This window comes from Danio rerio, chromosome 16, assembly GCF_049306965.1.
Source record: "Danio rerio strain Tuebingen ecotype United States chromosome 16, GRCz12tu, whole genome shotgun sequence".
NCBI classification, from domain to species: Eukaryota; Metazoa; Chordata; class Actinopteri; order Cypriniformes; family Danionidae; genus Danio; species Danio rerio.
Window position 1 is genome coordinate 34,516,431 of NC_133191.1, and position 22,017 is coordinate 34,538,447.

General features: G+C 33.1%; 1 protein-coding gene across 9 annotated transcripts in view; it reads right to left on the bottom strand.

Moving 5' to 3' along the window:
• Nucleotides 1-22,017, bottom strand: part of mroh1 (maestro heat-like repeat family member 1) — a 139,006-nt gene that overhangs the window by 45,069 nt on the left and 71,920 nt on the right. For 7 of the 9 annotated variants that reach the window (XM_073926127.1, XM_073926128.1, XM_073926129.1 and 4 more), the window contains 12 exons: nucleotides 20,444-20,589; nucleotides 18,017-18,148; nucleotides 15,979-16,141; nucleotides 15,229-15,327; nucleotides 13,765-13,916; nucleotides 11,819-11,959; nucleotides 10,070-10,162; nucleotides 8,441-8,519; nucleotides 6,140-6,253; nucleotides 5,937-6,010; nucleotides 3,362-3,484; nucleotides 2,894-3,001 (listed from right to left, as the gene is read on the bottom strand). In XM_073926127.1, coding sequence (XP_073782228.1) covers nucleotides 2,894-3,001; nucleotides 3,362-3,484; nucleotides 5,937-6,010; nucleotides 6,140-6,253; nucleotides 8,441-8,519; nucleotides 10,070-10,162; nucleotides 11,819-11,959; nucleotides 13,765-13,916; nucleotides 15,229-15,327; nucleotides 15,979-16,141; nucleotides 18,017-18,148; nucleotides 20,444-20,589 — 1,424 coding nt within the window. Of the gene's footprint in view, nucleotides 1-2,893; nucleotides 3,002-3,361; nucleotides 3,485-5,936; nucleotides 6,011-6,139; nucleotides 6,254-8,440; nucleotides 8,520-10,069; nucleotides 10,163-11,818; nucleotides 11,960-13,764; nucleotides 13,917-14,004; nucleotides 14,123-15,228; nucleotides 15,328-15,978; nucleotides 16,142-18,016; nucleotides 18,149-20,443; nucleotides 20,590-22,017 lie in introns of those variants that run through there. The other 2 variants (XM_073926132.1, XM_021473000.3) reach the window with 1 other exon arrangement.

Below are 22,017 nucleotides of genomic sequence, written 5' to 3' on the forward strand. Positions count from 1 at the left end.
TATTCCAGAGCAGTTGGCCGACTCAACCCCACGTGTGGTCAGATGTAGTGACGAGCTACAGCCAATGAGAGAGCATATCAGCATGAGCTGAATGCCTGTGTGTTCATCTGTGATTGGTCAGAATGGGCATCGGTGCATCGCTTCATTCTGCGTTAGCACAGACATGAGAGTAGGCTGTATTAACAGTGGAACTAGAATTCTGTAACTATTAGAATTATCATACTGCTCATTCTGGCCGTTCTTATATAAAACGCCATATTGTCACAACATACTTACATTCAAAGCTATTATTGAGATATTAAAATTAAGCTTTGAATGTCTGGCATCATATTTAATAACACCATTACCCTAAAAATATAACCTTTTTTGGTAATACAGCCTATAAAAATGTAGTTAAGATACTAAAACACTTAAAGGTCTTGGCTTTCATTTCTACTTTCAAACAGGAGCTATTTCAGAGCACAGAATATGCTGTTTTGAAAGATATCTGAAGTAAATTGATGTTTTTGCCATCAGAAAGTTTTGTTTATGTTAGCAGGAAGTTGCCAGGCAAGAAAATGCACACATATTTAAAGTCACAGCGAAAAGTATCAGACATGCATGCAGTCATTTAGACCAATATGGTAATTTAAGGCAGAAATGCTCAGTTCTTTACTGTTTTGTAATAAAAAAAATAACAATGTTAGAAAGAAATACACTGATAGTTAGAAAACGGCAGGGTGTTATAAATATGTTAGTTTTATTTCAAAGTGTTATAAAATTATAAAAATTAAAAACTCTCTATGTATCTATCCACTGGAACCTTGCAGATGAGTGATTAATCCGCTGATAAATCAGCTGATTTGACGATGTTTTTAAATGCTTTCTCCAAAGCTTGAAACCCTGTCAGTGATGTAATCAGCACACAAGCAGCCAATAGTGTTCAGCTTTTTCTGATGACTCCTCCCTCAAAATTTCATTGGCTGTGGTTTGGTAGCTTGAATGAGCTGTTGGGCAATGAGTTGTTGTCAGATCATGTAGTGTGTGACCCCCCTCTTGTGGATCATTCACAGAGTGTTGCGTAGTGTGAACACCACAGAGATTAAAAGACACAAAGTCAAGTCATGTAGTGTGAACGGCACAGCGATCTGCTGATGTTTAAAATCCTGTAGTGTGAACTAGCCTTTATCCAGCAAGTTTTTACGCAGAGGATGCCCTTCCAGCCACAACCCATGTCTGGGAAACACACACACACACACACACACACACACACACACACACACACACTCATACACTACGGACAATTTAGCCTACCCAATTCACCTGTACCACATGTCTTTGGACTGTGGGGGAAACCGGAGCACCCAGATGAAACCAACGCGAATGCAGGGAGAACATGCAAACTCATGTTTGCAATTTAATATAATAATTAATTTTAATCTTTAACATAAACATCAGTGTTTATATCTGAACTATAAACTGTTCTCCCAGTACTTCTGTGATATTAAATTGTTTGTAACTTACTGAAAACTTTAAAAACTGAATCCAAATGTTGGATTAACCTACAAGTTCAAAAATGTTATTATTCCACGAGTCACGTGGGCCTCGAACTGTGGGTTGTGATCTGTACGGATCAACCATGATCTGTTACACCCCTACTTAACAGCTGTGGTAAATTGCATATTTGTATACGTACTTCTTAATTAAATTCTATTAAACACTATTTGTTATTGAATTATATAGTATAGTGCATTATCCTGTTTGTTTATGATTGTGAAGCACTTTGAGTTGCAGGTTACATAGAAAAATTCCCCAAGCATGTTTATCAGCATTGATATACTGTGATTTAATACTCTCTTAAAATCTCATTTACTTACATCTTAAAGGGATAGCCCACCCAAAAATGAAAATGCTGTCATCTTACCTTTCACTTGTTCTAAACCTGTTTAACGTTCTTTCTTCTGTTGAACACAAAGTAAAGATATTTTAAAGAAAGCTAAAAACCCTGAACCCTTGTTTTTCCCACTATGGAAGTCAATGGTTACAAGTTTTTAGCTTTATTCAAAATATCTACTTTTGTGTTTAATGTTATAAAGAAACTCATAAAGGCTTGGAACCATTTGAGGGTGAGTAAATAGTGAGTACATTTTTATTTGGGGGGAAATACCACTTTAAATGTGTAATCTTTCATTACATTTCTATTTATAGCAATATTAATAAATTTATTTTTGTTCCAAAGTTTTAAATATTACTTTATTTAACAAATTTATTTAATGTTTAAAAAATACACGTCAAGTTGAAACAAAAAACCACCATTGGGTGGCGCCAAGCCTCTTGCTTTGTCACTGAATCATTCAAATGCGACCTCCTGTGGACAGTAGCACATTCCGAAACAAGAGGCAGATTGAGAGTTCCACATAAGGCTATTAATTAACAAATAATATAAATAATACGAGTGTAAACATTAGGTATGCAGGTTCCATAGTATCGCCATGACGAGTACACGCAACGTGACGAGATTAACATTTTTATAAGCAGCTTGTTTGAGAAAGATCTACACCAAAATTGCATGATTCAAAATGATTCACAAATAGTTCTTATTATTGAAATTGCTGTTATGATTAGAGAACTAAACAAAATAAGATACTTCAGTAGAGATTCTGAATAAATATTCATTGCTGTTTTGAGCTTGAAACGCATTTTGAATTAAACAGGATTTAAATTAGACAGTAAAATAAAAAATAATCAGAAACTGGTAGAAAAAAATAGACTTTGGCGATAAAGCAAATACAGTTTAATCAATATACTGAAGTTATCTTTAATATTTTAGATGTAAACAGGCCTTGTTGATTGTACTAGTGTCAAAAACTTTATCTTTGAAGGATTAATCACAAGCTCAAGTGTGTGTACTTACATCAGTCAAGCGGCCCACTGTAGTAGTGAATAGATGTAATGTATTATCACACATGCTTCGAAGAGCCTCATTGGTCACTTCCTCTGGATCTTGAGGTCGCTGGCCTTTCTGTATGAATACAAACACAATGTATTACCACTACTGTATTTGCACAGCCAACAAAACTAAGGCAGGGCTAAACTAAGAACAATCCAAAGCTAACCAACTGAGTGAATCACCCCAGCTAAAGCAAATATATAAAAAAAAAAAACCTGAGGAATGCACTTGGAAATGATGCAACTATACTATAGACTGAATTAAATAAGCCTACAAAATTGAATGCCCAATGAGTCACAGATCAAATTAAAAGCAGGGGAAGTCATGTGAGATTTGTTGACTGAAGAGAAGTTGAAATGTGGTCAGAGAGCAGGAAGTTAAGTTTCAGTCACGTGACAGTGCAGATGGTGAAAAGTAAAGGTTTGTTTGTACGTAGTAAGTGTCCGGCAGAGCACAGTGTTGGATTATGAACCGGACAAGCAGATCTCCTCCGTCCAGCTCTAGGTAGCCATGATGAGCCATTGCACTAATCACCTGCACCACCCTCTTCTTCACCTGCATAGGTAAACACTGATATTAGGACAAACCCTTAACACTCAACATGAAAAGTTTGACATTGTTTCTGTACAACCGGCCTGCATCAAGAATCCCACATTACTTAAAAAATAAAACTCCAACTGAACAAAAAAAATGCCATGTATTATAAAATAAATAAATAAATAAATAAATAAATAAATAAAATAAATAAATAAATAAATAAATAAATAAATAAATAAATAAATAAATAAATAAAATGATAAATCAAGTTATCAAGGATAAATAAATTATCTTCAAGTATTTGTGTTTAATAAATTTTTTTTTTCTAAATTACATAAAAGTATTTATTTACTCTCAGTTGCTCTGAATTTATTGAGTATGAGAGTAAATAAAACAACTATTTTATTATAAACAAACAAACAAACAAACACCAACAATAAATGAATGATCTCTAAATATTTAAGTTCAATTAATTTTGTCTTTCTAAACTACATAAAATTCTATACTTCTACTCTTAGTTTCTCTGAACTTATTGAGTATGGGAGTGACTAAAATAAATGTTTAATTATAAATAAATAAATAAACATCAATAATAAATGGATTATCTTCAAAAATTAGATTAGTGCTTAATATTTTTTTTTCCTTTTAAATTACATAAAATCATTTATTTACTCTGAGTTTCTCTGAATGTGAGCGAGTAAAATAATTGTTTTATTATAAATAAATAAACAAATAAATAAATAAATATTGATAATAATCAATTATCTTCCAATATTCATGTTTAATTCTTTTATTTTTTCTAATTCGCATAAAATTATTTATTTACTCTTAGTTTCTCTGAATTTAAGTATGAGAGCGATTAAAATTAATTGTTTTACTATAAATAAATAAAAAATAAGTAAATTAATAAATAAATATTGATAATAATTATGTATCTTCAAATATTCATAATTAATCCATTTATTTTTTTCTAAATTACATAAAATTATTTATTTACTCTAAGTTTATCTGAATTTATTAAGTATGGAAGTGAGTAAAATAATCGTTTTATTCTAGAAATGTCTGAAATGTTTTTTTCCTAAATTTTTTACATTTTCATTTTGAATTTGGAAGAAGTGTCATGTGCAGTTTACAAAGTAAAAGAAAAATGATAAAACATGAAATCATCTTCTGCCGATCTACTGTCTGTTTTTAACTTCAAGATGAGTTAATTTGGTGGTAGGGCTTTTATTTATGCAGCACTGAAGTTATAGAATTCTTTTGTACATTCGCCAGCTAGACACAATTTCCAATTTTAAAGCTAAGATTTTTTTAGAAAAGCTTTTAATGATCGCCTGGTTTAATATGCTGTTTAGTATGCTTGCATTTATGTTATTATTCTTGATTTTATGTTTTGCTATATACTGTATGGTATCCATGAGCCAATTGAAAAGTGTCTTTAAACAAAAGACATTTATTATTGTTATTATTAATGTTGAAAATTATAATATGTATGAGGATAAACGGTAAATTCAGAGACACAGAGAATAATGTACAGAATAAAATTTGACAAAAGTTTAAATATTTGTCACTGACAGGTGTATTTCTCCAATGACAAACTTACATTTATGAACAGTATAATATGCTATGCCAAGGTATTGTTGAAAAATGTGCTTTAAGTTATACATGAAGAATACTTTATATTTATACTTTGTATGTGCTATACGAAATAACAAGGAAAACTCAAGTTAATTAACAACTGCGAACAGTATTTTTTTTTAACAGGTGTTTCAAGATATGTAAGAAGTGTAAAGATACGAGTTACTGTAATGACAATTTTATAATATATACATTAAACATAATGCAGAGCTTAAAATGGTGTGACAATGAAACTGCGACAAAAATGTTAAAGTCAGTTGACAGTTTCAGAGAGAGAGAGAGTGGGGAAAAAAAAAGATTTCTTCCCTGATTTGCATACAATTACTGTTGAACATGATAGACTAAATAAATCAATAATAGTAAAAGTGAGAAAAACATTTTAAGGCAGTTTATTTTCTAAAAGCACATTGGGGTCAAAAGTGTCGAGACCTAACAGAACACTCTTTACATTCTACAAGTCCCCTAAAGCTAAACAGTTGATTTTTACCACTTTTGAATCCATTCAGCCAATCTCTGGGTCTGGCGAGAGCATTTTTAGCTAATTTTTTTTTATTTTTAGCATCTTGAAAAAAAAAAATCCTCTCAAAAATTCAAAAATAAAGGTGCACTCTAGTACACGATGTAACAGCAGAAGAGATTTAATGACTTAAGCGAAGCTAAGCTAAGCTCACCAGACTTGGAGATAAGCTGAATAAATTCAAAAATGGTAAACCTAAAGGTTTACATCAACGTGACTTGTAAATTGAGCCTATTTCCAAAAACAGTGGTGTGTTCCTTCAACAAAATGCCCATATTTTGTCTCTTATCACATTGAGAGGATATATTTACATACCTTATTGCTGTGGTCAGCGAGAGGTTGCCTGATGCTGGCTAGAATTAGAAGCTTCTTGGTTTCCATAGTGGAAGCTTGAAAAGACAGAGCAGGGTTTTAAAAATACAGCTCCATACACATGTCAGTGTCAGCAAAACACTGAGCTCCTTCCAAGGCCTGGATCAGAGCATTGGTGACATATTTGATAATGTGTAAAAACTCACTGGAAGAGTTGATGAGGTGTCTGAGAACCGCCAGCGAGCCCATTCGGTTCCTTTCATTACTGTTCTCCAGCCTCTGGAGAACAAACACCATCAGCCGGTCCGGGAACGTGTTAGCTAGGGCCAAAACAGACAAATATAAATGTGAAAATGAATGCAATTTGTCAAGTTCACCCTCTGCTACTGGCATAGACTTCGATGATGTTGTGTGCCAATAAATCAACTATCAAAACCTGTGAGTAAAAGTAATCGTTAGTAAACGATGTCCGGTATTAATGTATGCTAAATGATCCAATGCCTAAATATTTTTTAAAATAACCAAGATTAAACAAAAATGTTAAAGCTATTGATTAAAAATAAGGGCTATTGTTTGTAAATAAAATAGAATTCTAGTTTACATATTATATAATTTCAAATAAAAGAAAATAAAATAAAAGTAATTTTTACTAACTAGAACAAGTTAAAACAAAAATGTAAGCATTTTAAACTGTTGATCTAAAATCTGGGTTATATGCAGTGCTTAATTTGTAAATGAATAACTCCTGGTACAAACTGCAAAACCTAGTGGATAACCTGCAAAAGCATGTCACTTGCTCAAAATGGATAGCAAAATTCTCAAAAGCAAGCATTCATCTCAATGAAAGTGTCAGTGTCATCAAGATGAAAAGTTCTCACATCATTGTTTATAAACAAGATAGTCAAATGGCTGTAATGTTTTCATTCTGACAGTTTCAGGTGAAGTTTTTTTTTCCCTCTCCGCTGTCGCCACTGGCTCGCATGGTTTAGGATTGGTAGAGCTACACATCGATGAATCTGCTCTTCAGTGTTTGAACTCTCAGTAATGATTTTAAATCACACTGAACTGAGCTAAACTGAACAGAACTTAAACACTAAAAACTGAACTACACTGCTCCAGTTACTATGACCATTTATGTGAAGCTGCTTTGACAAAATCCACATTGTAAAAGCGCTATACAAATAAAGCTGAATTGAATTGAATTGAGTTGAAGTTTACTCTGTAAATGTTTTCCAATGCAAAAAAAGTCAGATTTTGGTGACACTTCCTGAAAATGCTCAAGACAGCACTAGATACTATTTGCACAGCCATTTGAAAACTACAGTAAAAGTTAGACATCGCTGCATTTAGTGAGGTATCTGAGTGCAAGACACTGAATATGTATGTTTCACATTTTTCCTGCATTTGCTCTTCGCAATCTTAATTTATTCACAGCATTGTGCAAAAGAATAAACACACCCTTATGTACAACAAACATAAACTTGCGTTGGGCAGAACTGTGAACAACTGTAAACAATATTGCAGAACATATTGAAACTGAACCTACAACATACATAGGTCTGTAAATCATTCATGAAATTGTTCAATTTAGAAGACATTTTCAGGAATAAAAAATTTAAAGATTTTTATACATTTTGACAGATTTTGACGACTAGTTCAACATTTTTGATTGTAATGACACAAGAAATAAAATGAGGACTTTTAGTTTTAAGTGGAAGGACTATTCAGCATCCTCGAGATTATTTAATTTTGACTGACATGACATAAGCAATTGATAATGTTATAAACAGAGTTGTATGAAAGCAATTAATGCATGTCCAGAAGCATTTGCAATTTGTTGGAAGGAATGAGAAACTGCTACTATGATGTGCACAAATGACTAATTGTATTGAGAAATGCATTAACCGTTGTGCAAATGTTTATAGTGTTGTGAGAAATGCACCAAAGCGACTGAGAAAAACTGTAATAATCTAACAAAAATAATAATAAACAAAATACAAAAAAATAAAAAAATAAAAAAAACTAAGAGTTTGTTTGGTTCTGGTTAAATTTATAAAGCTGTTCCAATTTAAACATTATAATGCTTCAGTACAAACCCAGTGCTAACACCAATTATTCTCACAAATGGAAAAAAAAAACCTTCTGATTAAAACATCATAAGTGACATGTGTGCAGACACAGAAAACTCTCAACATCTCCTGGACTCGGTGCATCTGCCTGACAAAACAGAAAAGCGTGAAAAGAGGGAAATCCAGCTGCTGCATGTCTCCTCAAATCAGCAACTGTATGAGCTCATCAGTGATTGGAGGAGCCTGCTGGTCTGACACTTTAACTTAATCTCAGCACATGACAAAGATATTGCTAAAGCAGTCAGATGACTGACAGTACAACCTGCCCTCGGGTTCATGTTCACATGGCTAGTTTAACTAAATTAGATCTAGAGTAGAGGTTTACATTTGCAAGCACTTGTAAAAATGAAAAAAAAGGAGGAAAAAAATTAGACCCACCAAGAATACTGAAACATCGTAGGACCTCGTTGTGATTTTTTATAGTTGGAGGGTTGCTGAAGTCCACAGGTGAACATACCTGCATGGGGGAAAAAAAGACCGATGTAAATCAACTGACAATAGAGGACTAGGATTATTCAGGGAAAATAAAGTTGAAGTCAGAATATAAAAAAAAACATAATAGTTTTAATAACTAATTTCTAATAGTTTATTTGATCTTTCCCTTGATGACACTACATAATATTTTACCATGTTAATTAGGTTAACTATGCAGGTTTGGGTAATTAGGCAAGTCATTGTATAACAGAGGTTTGTTTGTTCTGTAGACAACCGAAAATAACATTGCCTATAAGGGGGCTAATAATATTGACCTTAAAAAATTTAATAAGTATTCCATTTTATGTATATCGTATATCTTTTTGCATTTTTGTTTTTATTTTGTTTTTACTGTATTGGTGTTGTGTTTGCACCATATACGTACACTTGCTGTGTATTTGTGTGACGCTTGAAGACTTTAATGTTTGCATACTATTAGCTATGTGCCTCTTCTGTTAAAGCGGCGTAAGGGAAATTACTAATGGGGATGTTTGTTTGTATATTTGTTTTTTGTTTTTCTGTTTTGTGCAAATTTACTTAAAAAATCCTATAAATAAAGTATAAAATAAAAATAAATACAAATTTTATAGGGCTTTTACTCCAACTAAAATAAAACATCCTGTTAAATTTGCCTTGCTCCATTAAATATCACTTGACAAATATTTCTAAAAGAATACATATTTTGGAGGAGGAGGGCTATTATTAATGCCCTCAATTGCATGTACTTCATTTGATTTAGTATATTTAAAGAAATACTTAATACTTCAATATTTTAAAAAATGGGAAAACTAAATTATTTAATGAATGAAAGAAAATCTTTCAAAGGAACAATACATAAGTTGGATAAAGAAATAATGAAATTCATCAATCAAATTTAGTTGAACTTGCAAACAAAAACTGCATTTTTAATAGATTTAAATAAGTGCAAAAATAATGAAACAATAGTAATAAATAAGTCAAATTTTAAAAGTTTGCAAATAAATATCAGTCATTGTCAATCAGAATCAAAATATCCGTTTATTTAAATTCCACTGTAGTTTTTAGACAGACAGACAGACAGACAGACAGACAGACAGACAGACAGACAGACAGACAGAAAGTTAAATAGTAACCCTGAACCATAATAATAACCCTGAACCAAAACACAATTGAAATCACTGAAAGATCTAAAAGTACTAGCTTCCAAAAAACAAAATGTGTATAGTTATGTTTATTTCATTTTTGTTATTATGATGAATGATTTTTAATATATTTTACATTTTGCTAATGATCATTGCATTTCAAAAAATGTGAAACATCTTCTGAACTCATTGAAACACATTCTAAAGCCAATGTGGTGAAGCTATGTGATCATTTCCTACAATAAACCATTAAACTGCCCTGGGCTGCCTTCTATGCAACCCTGCAGTTAAGCAACTCAAAACCTGTTTAACCAAAATGACTACAAATACAAGAAATTGTGCAATACACTGAGGGGAAAAACAGTGTGTAAAAGGTGAAGCGCATAAAGAGCGAGTGAGAGGAGACACTTACCTGCTGGTGCAGAGCGAGTAACAGTCCATCAATCTGAGTCTCCAGCACTCGACTGCCCATATTCACTGAGGCCTCCAGGACCTGGCACAAGCTCTGAACAAACACAAACAGCACTAGAGTCCTGGCCTTTCTCGTACACGCCTCATTAAACCTCATCTGAAGCTGACAAGCAACTGTTCATTTAACTGATCAACAATTGTTGTCATATTTTTTGATGAAAAATAAAAATTAAAAACTAGAAACTAAAGAGAAAACTACTGAATGACAAAAGCTATAATGAAAATGGCTCACCAACTATTAGGGCCACATGGAATCATTCATTCATTCATTCATTCATTTTCGGCTTAGTCCCTTTATTAATCAGGGGTCACCAGAGTGGAATGAACCGCCAACTTATTCAGCATATGTTTTCTGCAGTGGATGTCCTTCCTGCCGCAACCCAACACTGGGAAGCATCTATACACTCTTGCATTCACACACATACATTACGGCCAATTTAGCTTCCACATGGAATCACCACTTGCAAAATTCAATCAATTTATTTACGCATGTAAATATATATTTATTCAGGCTTTATATTAATTTCAGTTATGTTATAGATTATTATATAAATGTTTAGAGGATGTATGTACACTATCATTTGTAAATTCATATTTTCTGTCTTTTAGTTGATGTATTAAATGCGAGACCTGCGGTTACTTTCTTTACCAAACAAATAGTTCTAATTGATTCATATTGTATATCTTAAATCACAGTCAAGTTATTTTTATTTAGTTTGTTAGGTTTTCAGCCCCTGCCTAGAAAATTTTTCTACTTTCTTTTTTTTCTATGCAGAAATAGCAAAAAAGGTCCACAGAATCTGTCTTGCCCTGCCTATTATCCATGAATTGGGTCTTAAAGTGACAGCAGCCTAATAAACCATTCTGTAGCTGGAAAGTAATTGCTTTTGACCTTATTAATTTTACAGTAGCTTAAAGAAATAATAATTAATTATATAAAATGGTTTTTCTTTGCTCGTAAACAACTACTTTTTTAAAATGAGCTGAAACAACACAATTCTTGAGATTTCTTTGGAAGGATTATCATGTTTTTATGTTAATAAATGCTGTACAAGTGTTGTTCATGATTAGTTCATGTTTGTAAATGCATTAACTAATGAACCTTATCGTAAGAGGAATTTTTATTCTCATTCGTGTTTACAATAGTTAAATTCCTTGAGTAAATTGAACAAGCTTAGATATTTAATCAAAGCTGTTAATTTAGTCAACTAAAATTATAAATTAATTGAGTTAATCAGGTAAAACTTTATGAAATATATTTTATATAATGTGTATAAGAAATAGGTATACTTATTAGCTGACTCATACGATTCCAAAGACAAACTATTACTATAACTAAATACAATTTTAATGTGTCAAAACACTAATAATGAGCTTAAAAATGTTAAATGTCTGCTTAATGTACTATGATTTTACCAAAACATTTTATTTTAAAGTCTAAAGTGGACTAGATTAAAACAAAATTCATTCAGCTGACTAAAATATGACTTAAACTAAACATTATTTAGCCAAAGGCCTAAAAGTAAATGCTAAAATTGCTGATGAAATTAAAACTGGATCAAAGTCACAGCAAATTAAATACAGCAATTCACAAACAATGATACTGGATGTTCCCATGTCTTTGCTGAACACAGTGTGGAAAATTTACAGTGCAGAGTGGAAGTGGTAAGTGTTGGTGACTCTACTGTACCTTGCTGATAATGTAATGCTCTGTGTTCTTTTTGTAGAGGCCCAGTATAGTGGGAAGGAGTTTGGGAAGCTGCTCTTCCAGTTTATCATGTGCCATCAAGTGACTCATTGACCCGAGAGCCTCTGCAACAGTCAGACGCAGCTGTAGAACAACACACACAGACACCCATACATGAAAAAAAATCACTACAGTAATCTAACTCAGAAACAAACAATAACAAAAAAATCAAAGCAGGCTGAAAAGATTTTATTTTTTATTTTTTTAAACATAGGAAGTTAATTATTAGGTTTAGGAAACTGAATGAATCGAAATGGTTATTTCAGTAATGATGTTTATGATTCTGATCATGTGTTCAAAAATCTGCATTTTCACATACAATCTTTATTCTTTAAACCACTAGTAACTTATTTTAACTTAAAAGATGTAACTGATGAGCAACTTCTCATTAATTAACAGGCATTAATAAAACATTTTTTCAATGTTAACAAAAATTTACTGTGATTCAAATTTACTCATTTTTATTTAAAAAAATTTATTTATTAAGGACTATTAGAGATAATTTTCCAATAAGTAATCCAAACTAGGATTAAAGAGTCATTTTTCTATGTTATATTAAAATGTATGATCATATTCCTAAAATAAATCCAAAAAAAATGTCAGGAGAAAAAATAAATAAAAATTATTAATATTAATAATTATGATGATAATATTAATAATAATAACCTTCATTTTCTTTTCGGCTTAGTCCCTTTATTAATCCGGGGTCGCCACAGCGAAATAAACCGCCAACTTATTCAGTACGTTTTTATGCAGCGGATGCCCTTCCAGTCGCAACCACTCTCCGGGAAGCATCCACATATACTTATTCACACCCATACACTACGGACAATTTAACCTACCCAATTCACCAGTATCGCATGTCTTTGGACTGTGGCTGAAACCGGAGCACCCGGAGGAAACCCACGCGAATGCAGGGAGAACATGCAAATTCCACACAGAAACACCCACTGACCCAACTGAGGCTCGAGCCAGCAACCTTTCTAGCTGTGAGGCGACAGCACTACCTACTGTGCTACTGCGTCGCCAATAATTATCATCATCATCATAATTAACAATAATATTAATAATAACGGAAAAGGGATAATATTAATAATAATAATAATAATAACAACAATAACAATAATAATAATAATAATAATTATTATTATTATGTTTTTATTAAGGGAAAAGGGATAATAATAATAATAATAATAATAATAATAATAATAATAATAATAATAATAATAATAATATAATTTAATTTTTAAAAATATATATTGGTGTTATTATTATTATTATTATTATGCTCCTTTTTATGGTTTTGTTGCATTTTTCATATGTTGTGTTCCCTTAATAAATAATGAGCATTTTTACAATATTTTCATGAATCTTCTCTGACTCAAAATTAACCCGAACTCATTATATCTTTGATGATCAGTGAAGTATTTAAACAACAGGCTAAAATAAAAGTTAAAACAGATGATCTATAATGTGGTTTGCAAAAGTCTCTATAAAAATGAGCAGCCTTTTCTTCCTTGTTATGACCTACATCTGAAGGGGAAGCTTTGACTTTGAAAGACTTCAAGGGTGGGTAAAAAATAAAAACAAAATAATGATGTGCATGAATAAACCATTTATAACAAATCCATAAAACATCAACAATCCTGATTTCATGGTGAAATTAAGTTTTTACAGCACAACAAAGTAACTAGACCCAATTCAATCCTTTTTAAAAAGAAATGCATCTCTCTAAAAGAAGCAGATTCAGTTCACAGGCTCACATGTTTTTCCTTGCTTGAGTTCCAAAGAAAAGCGAACTGAACCCAGCTGGCACACATCAGCATCCCCCTTTAGTCTGAAAGTGAGTTAGCTGTAATTGGATGTGTGCTCCGGCTCATTGAGTGTACCTTGGCCTCTCGGCTCTGGATCCAGCTGTTGAACAGGATGTCGTAGGCAGAGAATATCTCGCTGGAGAAGGTGTCTTTACGCACGGTGGGGTCAGGAGCTTTGTCCAGGTTAGCCAGATACTCTAGAATGCTCTCGCTAAAGCGGCACAGCGCTGAGACCAAACATTAGCACAGGAGAAGCCATGTTACCACACTTTTCAAAGCAACAGTAGTACTTCATGCAAGTAAGGCCGTACTCACACTATGTATAGTTGTCTTGAACCGGGCCAAAGCACGCTTGTCCCCCCTCTCGTCTCCCCCGACGGCCCGCACTCACATTACAATCAGGCCTGGGCACGCTTACGTCATCGATGATGCACTGTTCAGTTTAACAGAAGAGAAGCTCTCTCGCTAAACACAGTGGAGATTTCTTTAGTTATATCGTTTAGGTCGTTTGGGATGCGGTGACACACAGTCAAATATTTCACTGAACAGATCCGCCACTTTTGGTGCTCATAAACAAAGTCCTCGTGCTGCAGGAATTAGGAGGTTGCTGAAGGTGTGCAGCTGTCCTGCAGTGAGGGGCTTGCGTATTTAATAATCTACGACAGTTTGCGTTCACTGAACAGTAAAAAGGATGAATTAATCCATATCAAACAGTCCCTTAAAAGTCACGTCTCGCTTTCAGTTTCGGGCTTAGGTTAGTTTTACACTCACACTACAAGCGTACCGCGCCAAAGCCCAAGCTTTGGCTCACCTCTTCCAAACAGGCCAGGGCCAGCCAATTGAACCGTGCCTGAGCCCGATTCAGCAAACTCACACTTCTCAAACGATCAGGGAAACGGGCCTGGGCACGGTTCGGATAGCATAGTGTGAGTACGCCCTAAAACACAATGTGTGCACATTTCCAAAAGAGAAATTTCTTTAATATGGCAGATATACTTTAAATTGATCTACAGTTAAGGTAAACACATTTAAAGTTACAAAATAATTCTATCTTCAAAAATATCATTGTCATATCACAATTTTTTATTACAGTAATAATAATTTTTGTTAAGTAAAATTTTTATTATTAATTTCATGCGAATCTGAAAACTGGAGCAATTATGCTGACAATGTAGCTTCGCCAGATAGTTATATACCATATTGTACAATATTTTAAAATATCAAACAGTCAATTAAACTTATAATACATTTATTACAATTGTAATATGTTATATGATATAAATAAATGTAATATATATGTATGCATATATAATATTAAATTATAATAAAATATTTATATTGTATAATGTGATGCTTTATTTTTAAATAATTGTCAAATTATTTATTGTCACAATGTACTGTCCAGTAAAGCATTAAACAAGAACAAGAGGCTCTATTTTAAAAACACATATGTTTTGAATGGTGGGAGTGTATTTCGTTACATTTAATAGTTTAGCTAATCCAAAAAAAAAACTAAATAAAATTATAATAAACGCTTACCTGAAGAGAAGACCCATTTCATGTTGTCATGTTTAGTCATTCCCAGCATGGGCAACATTGTCCCCATTATAGCATTGAGAAAAGGCACCATACCATATACTGTGGGCAAAGGCATGACGTCAGACCAATTAAAACCGATTAAAAACACAACCAAACAAGAACACAAGACTTAAACAAGAAAACAATACTTCTTATTATATATTATGTTATATTCTTAATTATAACAAAGTAATTTAAAAGTATAAATATACATTCTTGGGATGATAAATATGTATCTGAAAAAAAAATAATCAGACCTAAAGTTATGTAATTGTATGTAGTAAGGATATTGTTTGTTTGAGTTTTTTTTTTTCATCTTTCAAATGTATATTCCCCAAAAAATTTACATAATAAAAAATAACACAATCACATTAACAGAAAATGAACAAAAATGTCATAAAAACATTACAAAACATAAAGTATACACACTCATGTGATGCTATAAAAAAACAAGGTTCAGTGAAATGAGGAACTAAAAAAATAATTATCAACTGCCAAATGCTCAAAGCATGATTCAAGAACTTCCTGACAGGTTGCAGGTCATACTGTAACTTCCATTTCATTTTTGTCTAGTTAAACACTAAAATAATTCAACCCTCATGGTCAATACTTTAATAAAATAATAAATAAATTTGTAGTCAGTTTTGTGGATACGCAACAGAAACCTCTAAATGAATTGAAAATGCATCAGGTTTTCGATTAAGTACGTACCATTAGAGTCTGACAGATTAGCTAGTGTTTGGACCACAAAAAAGTGAGGCAAAACTCCTGGCTGGAACTTGCTGAGTATCTCCTCCATGATGTCATTAATATATTTATTTCCAACAGCTACCAAAATATTACTGGCTGCTTGCTGCCAGTCTGGGACAACCTCCTGTACAGAGGGGGAGAACTTACAGTAAATTATTTGTATATTCATTAAGTACATAAAGTACATGTTAAATGCCAAGTCACATAACTACTTTCTCGACAGGTTTAAAACAAGATGTAAAACAGAACCAAACAGAAGTCACAACTGTATACTACTGTTCACATTTTTCAAGATTCCTATGATCAATAATATATTAATGTAGATGTAATGTATTCCAAATGGCAAAGCAAAAATTTCAACATCAATACTCGGGTTACTTCACAATTCAACCTAATATGATGATTTGGTGTTTAGAAAAAAAAAGAAAAAGATTTTCATTATAATTTTTGGTTGAAAAATAGTGTAATTAGTTTCTTAAAGAGCCCATATTATGGGTTTTTGAAAATGCCCTTCTATGTAGTGTGTAACGCAGCTCTAAGTGAAGTGAAATATCCAGCTAAGGCTTAAATCTGTAAGTGTACAGTGTTTAAAACTGTTGATTCATCTATAAAAGAGTCGACTCATAGTGCTTCAAACGAGTCGTCTTGATAACGAGTCATTAGGTGTTTCGCCATGACGTGACAACGGAACCAAGTAGTTGCGCGCGCAAACCAGGGAGATTTGACATCTGCGGCCCCGCCCTCTAACACAGAAAAAGCCACACACAAACACAAACACGTCGGTCAAATGAAGTTACAATGTGCAGATGGATATTATTAAGTCTCTCCCCAAAGATGAAACCTCAGCATTATAGCCCAGCCTTGAGCAGTTCAAGTGCTTCTGGAAACTACATGTTACAAAGAATACTTCATCGGCCGTTTCTTAAAGGAAGGATCAGTAAAGACTACTGATGGACTATGTCAGAACCTGGATCGGTTTCTTCTTCCATTTCTTAAGTGTAAGTATGTGCGATTAAAGTTGTTGCCTCTCATTTACTCTAGCTTGCAAATGTATTTAGTTGTGATTTGTTACTTGTAACCGCGTGTACTGTATCAGGTTAACTCGCTATATTCTCATATCGCGTGTAAAGCCACATTAAAAACGTGACGCGAGCCACTTTGTTTACGGACCTCTGTGGAGGCGGGTAATGTGTGTGTGTGTGCGCAATGTCCTCCTCCGAGGAGGGTAATGTCTGTGTGTGTGTGTGTGTGTGTGTGTGTGTGTGTGTGTGTGTGTGGTGTCGTCCGAGGAGGAGGGGAATGTGTGTGTGTGTGTGCGCGCTGTGTCCTCCGAGAAGGAGGGCAATGTGTGTGTGTGTATGTGTGTGAAAAGAGCAGAGTGTGACAAGCTAGGAGATCTCCTCGCCAGTTCTTGGACTTTTTGCTCAATAAAATAGTTAGTCGTCTGTATTTTCAAGTCCATCATCTGTATTTACATTTACCCACTGGCAGACAAAATCTACGCCTTTCCATTATGACGCACTGTGACTAATTTTATATTGTTGATTAGCTGCTGGGCATTTCACTCTGGTCGATACTGACTGCCTTCAGCGTGAGACAATCGCAACAGACTGTCATCGGTCCAATCAACACAGATTAGCTTTGCGCTAAGGAGGGGTTTTGGAACAAATGAATCACTGGACGATTCATACGGGAGTCGCTGAGAAAATTAGGTAAAAATAAATGTAGATTACAAGATGATAAGAGTGTTTTTTGACCTTGCATGCATATTAGACTGTTGTTGGAGACCCTTACGAGCAAAATATGACCCTATTTCATGTATAATATAGGCTCTTTAAAATATAAGGTATTTTCGAGGAATGTTTATTAAAGCACTTACAGTTTTTGAAAATACATTTTTGTAGCATAAAAAACATTTATCCTCACCTAATCAATTTGATTTATATTTGTTAAACTGATTTAAAAATATATATTTGAACAAAAGTGTAAATTGTCTTACCTTTGATCTGGTCATCTCATCTGATGCTAGCTGTATGACACTCTTGATCTTGGGGTAAGTGATGTCATCAATCCTGCTTTTCACCACCAACTCAATGGTTTGCAAGACCACCACTCTGTGACCGACCACCAGCTAAAGGACAAAAAAGTAAGGTCATGCACACATACTAAAAATATAGACATATATGATAACCTTCCATTTGTTAAACGTTAATGTGTTTAATAATGAGCTGTATGAATGTACAGCAATAATAGACCAATTTCACAAGAAAGTGATGATGCGTTTCAGCATCTTGAATAATCAAATGACCGATTCTTTAGATTATTTTTAAAAATCAGAATTTATAAAGCTATGCTTAGTGTCACATCATCTTTGCATCAAATGAAAAGAAAACTAGTTGGTGGTTATGAGAGGTGTTTGTAACCAAGCATCTATGGCAGGGATGTCAAACTTAGTTCCTCCTGGAGGGCCATAGAACTTCACATTTCAGTTTCCACCCTGCTTCACCATACTTACCTGTAGGTTTCAAACAAGCCTGAAGGACTCAATTAGCTTGATCAGGTGTGTTTAATTAGAGTTTGATAAACTGCAGTGCCCTCTAGAAACTGTGGTCTACAGAGACGGGACAGAAAATTTGACACTGTTCTCTCCTCTGGTTCTCAATATTAGTGTCCTTTTTTTTTTAAATTAAAACACTATCTTTAAGTTTTTCTTTTAAAATTTAGCAAATTGAAATGCAAGAAATAAAATATTTGTCATATTCTCAAGTTTTACCCAACTATGATGACTTCTACTGCTGAGAAACCCATAAATGAGAATTTTAAACATAATAAATGCTAAGTACAATATTTACTAATGCTTTAAAAATCATAGGTTGTGCTTTAAACATTTGCTCTTAACAAGATCTAACAATAAACAGATGTATATTCATTAAGTAACATTATCAAAGATGAATAAATACTGTTATAAATGTATTGTTCATTGTTTTCATGTTTGTTAAATACAATAACTAATAGTTAATGCAATGGTTATTGGTTATAGCAGTTCAGACTAATGAATCCTAAAGTATATTTATTATAACTTACAAAGCCGGGAAGCTATTAAAAAAACAGACATAAGTCACATCAAAAACCCTGCGAGAAGTAGGTTTAACCCCATTAATCAATACTGTTCATCAATCGGTAAGAAGAAAGTTTAGAACAAATTAGTTCATTGAGTGCTTATAAGAAATCTTTCAGTTTGCGGAAAGGTGATATTGACTCCAAATAGTTCTCTGGGAAGTAAAATCCACTATGCATACCAAAAGAGGAATCATATGTTTGTGCAACATAAAAACAGGGCATGAGACTACTAGGAACACATCGAGACAAAGCAAATATTTGTGAAAGCATCAGAAACAGCATGTGCTTGTAGACATGACACACATACAGAAAGACTAGTTACTTCCTGCTTGTAGGTCAATTCAGCAATGTACTAAATCTGATGATGCAATAAGTGCGACAACTACACACCAGCGGGGGGGCAAAAAGGCTTTTTTCTGATTTTATTACTGAGGCAAGCTGTAAGAATAAACAATCACCACAGGTACGATTTTAGACAGTGGGTTTCTGGATTTGTCACAGACAGATGGCATCAAACTTTGTTTTTTTTAGTTTGTTTTTGTGTTTGGCTCATCTTCATTGTCATTCAGTCTGACAATATGACAACTTACAGTGTGACATGAGAGTCATATTCGTGCAGTCTGACAAGCTACAATGGTTTAGTATTATTAAAAACTGCACAATGTTTAGACTTAAGTGCATGTACCTGGCCATCAATACAAACATCAGCTCATGTAATAATAGACTGGAGTGGACAATTTTCAGTAACTTTTATAAAGACATCAATACCAATCAATCTGGCTGCATTTGATTAAAAATACTGTGCAAAAATTAATACTGATTGTAAAAAAAAGAAAGAAAAAAACATTGTGGTGTTAAACATTTTTCATTTTTTCTGGTTTCTTTAATAACAGTTCAAAGAAATCAAACTGTTTCTAATATAATATAATATAATAAAATATAATATAATATAATATAATATAATATAATATAATATAATATAATATAATATAATATAATATAATATAATATAATATAATATAATATATCTACTTGTATTGTAATGTTTGATTAATTTAATGCACCCATGCAAACCAATAAATACATATTTTTGACCACCAACATTTATGTTATAGACTGATTTCATATTAACACATGATTATATAATGCATTACAGACCTTACAGGTCATTTTAAATCCATGACATTCAGTAATTATCTACATAACCCATTATAATCATCACCACAGAGGAAAGCACACAGAAACATAGAAATTTGAAGGGTCTTCAATACTAGCTCAGATGTTTTAAGGAAATTCTTTGGCTAACCTTCGGGTGTTTGAGCAGGTAATCCTGACACATAGACAGGACTTTATCAGGCTTCTGGTTCCCCAGAGTCAAGATGGACTTCCTGACCTGTTCCTGCACCACCGGGTCCCTGTCATTGGCAGCATCTAAAAGAGCCAGGGTCACCTCTGATAACATAAAAAAAAATCAAATACACACATAAAAAGTATAAATACACACGCCAAAGGAACAAGAAATGACTTTCTGAAACATGTTTGCATAAAAACCTAAATACAAATACAAACTAATTGAAATTTTTTAGGTTGGTAGATATATATATATATATCTTTGGTATAAATAGTTTTTAATGTTCAACAGGCAGCATTAATTTAATAAAGGGATTATTTCACCTAAATGAAAAGTGGCATCCTTTACTTATACCTCCAATTACTCCAAATACATAGGATGCTACATTTGGATTACTTAAATAGATCTTCTGAATAAAATTCAAATCTGAGAGACTTTCCATTGAACGCCTATTCATTTAAAACTGACACATCAAACATTTGTGAAATTAAATCTGCAAACAGATAAAAAGAAACTTAATACAAACATAGTTATTTCTAACAAGTTCAAACGTGCCATTTCACACACACACACACACACACACACACACACACACACACACACACACACACACACACACACACACACACACACACACACACACACACACACACACACACACACACACAAATGAACCTAACTGGTTCCCTCACTTCATTTAAGCTTCTGTTGCCAAATTTAAATTATATTTCATGATAAAATTGTGACCCTGTCTGTTCAGATGACACCGATTCAACAATATGATTCATAGATTTTTTCCCCTCTTTATTTGTATTCCAACTAATTTTGTTTGGGTTTGAAATAACATATGATGTCAGAATTGTATTTTGGGGTAAACAAACTCTTTAATATATATTTAAAAATCTATTTCTGTTGTATCTATTCCATATTCTGTATTTATGATGGCACTTGCTAAATACCATTTTACTTTTAGTGTTATAGAAATCAATGACTACTATCAACTGTAAGATTACCAAAATTCTTCAAAATATCTACTTTTGAGTTCACCATGGAGTAAGAATCCCAAGCAGGTTTTTAACAATTTAATAGGCACAAAATGTAAAAATACATTAAAATATTCCAAAACCACTAGAACAGTGTTATATTTTGCTGACTTTTGTACCTAGATGATTTTTTTCTTTGCTGCATGCTTATGAAGTTACAAAGTCTCATTTTAATGTTTGGGTTTAAAGAAAACAGGGAAACACCAAAGATTTTCTAACATGTTGTGAATTTTATTAGAGCGGCATTATAACAGAACCCGAAGTGAAGTTTATTTATAAACTAATTTCGAGAGGATCACGTGCTTATGATTGCTTGCAGCCGGCCACGCATTATTCAATTTATGATTCACCAATCAGTCGATTCCTAAGTATAAACTATAAATACCTCAAGTTTCATTTGACAGCCATCTTCGTTTTGAAAAATCCCCCCTTCCACCCCTACTCCTCCTCCTTTCCTAGATGGGTGGCACAGTGGCCCAGTGGTTA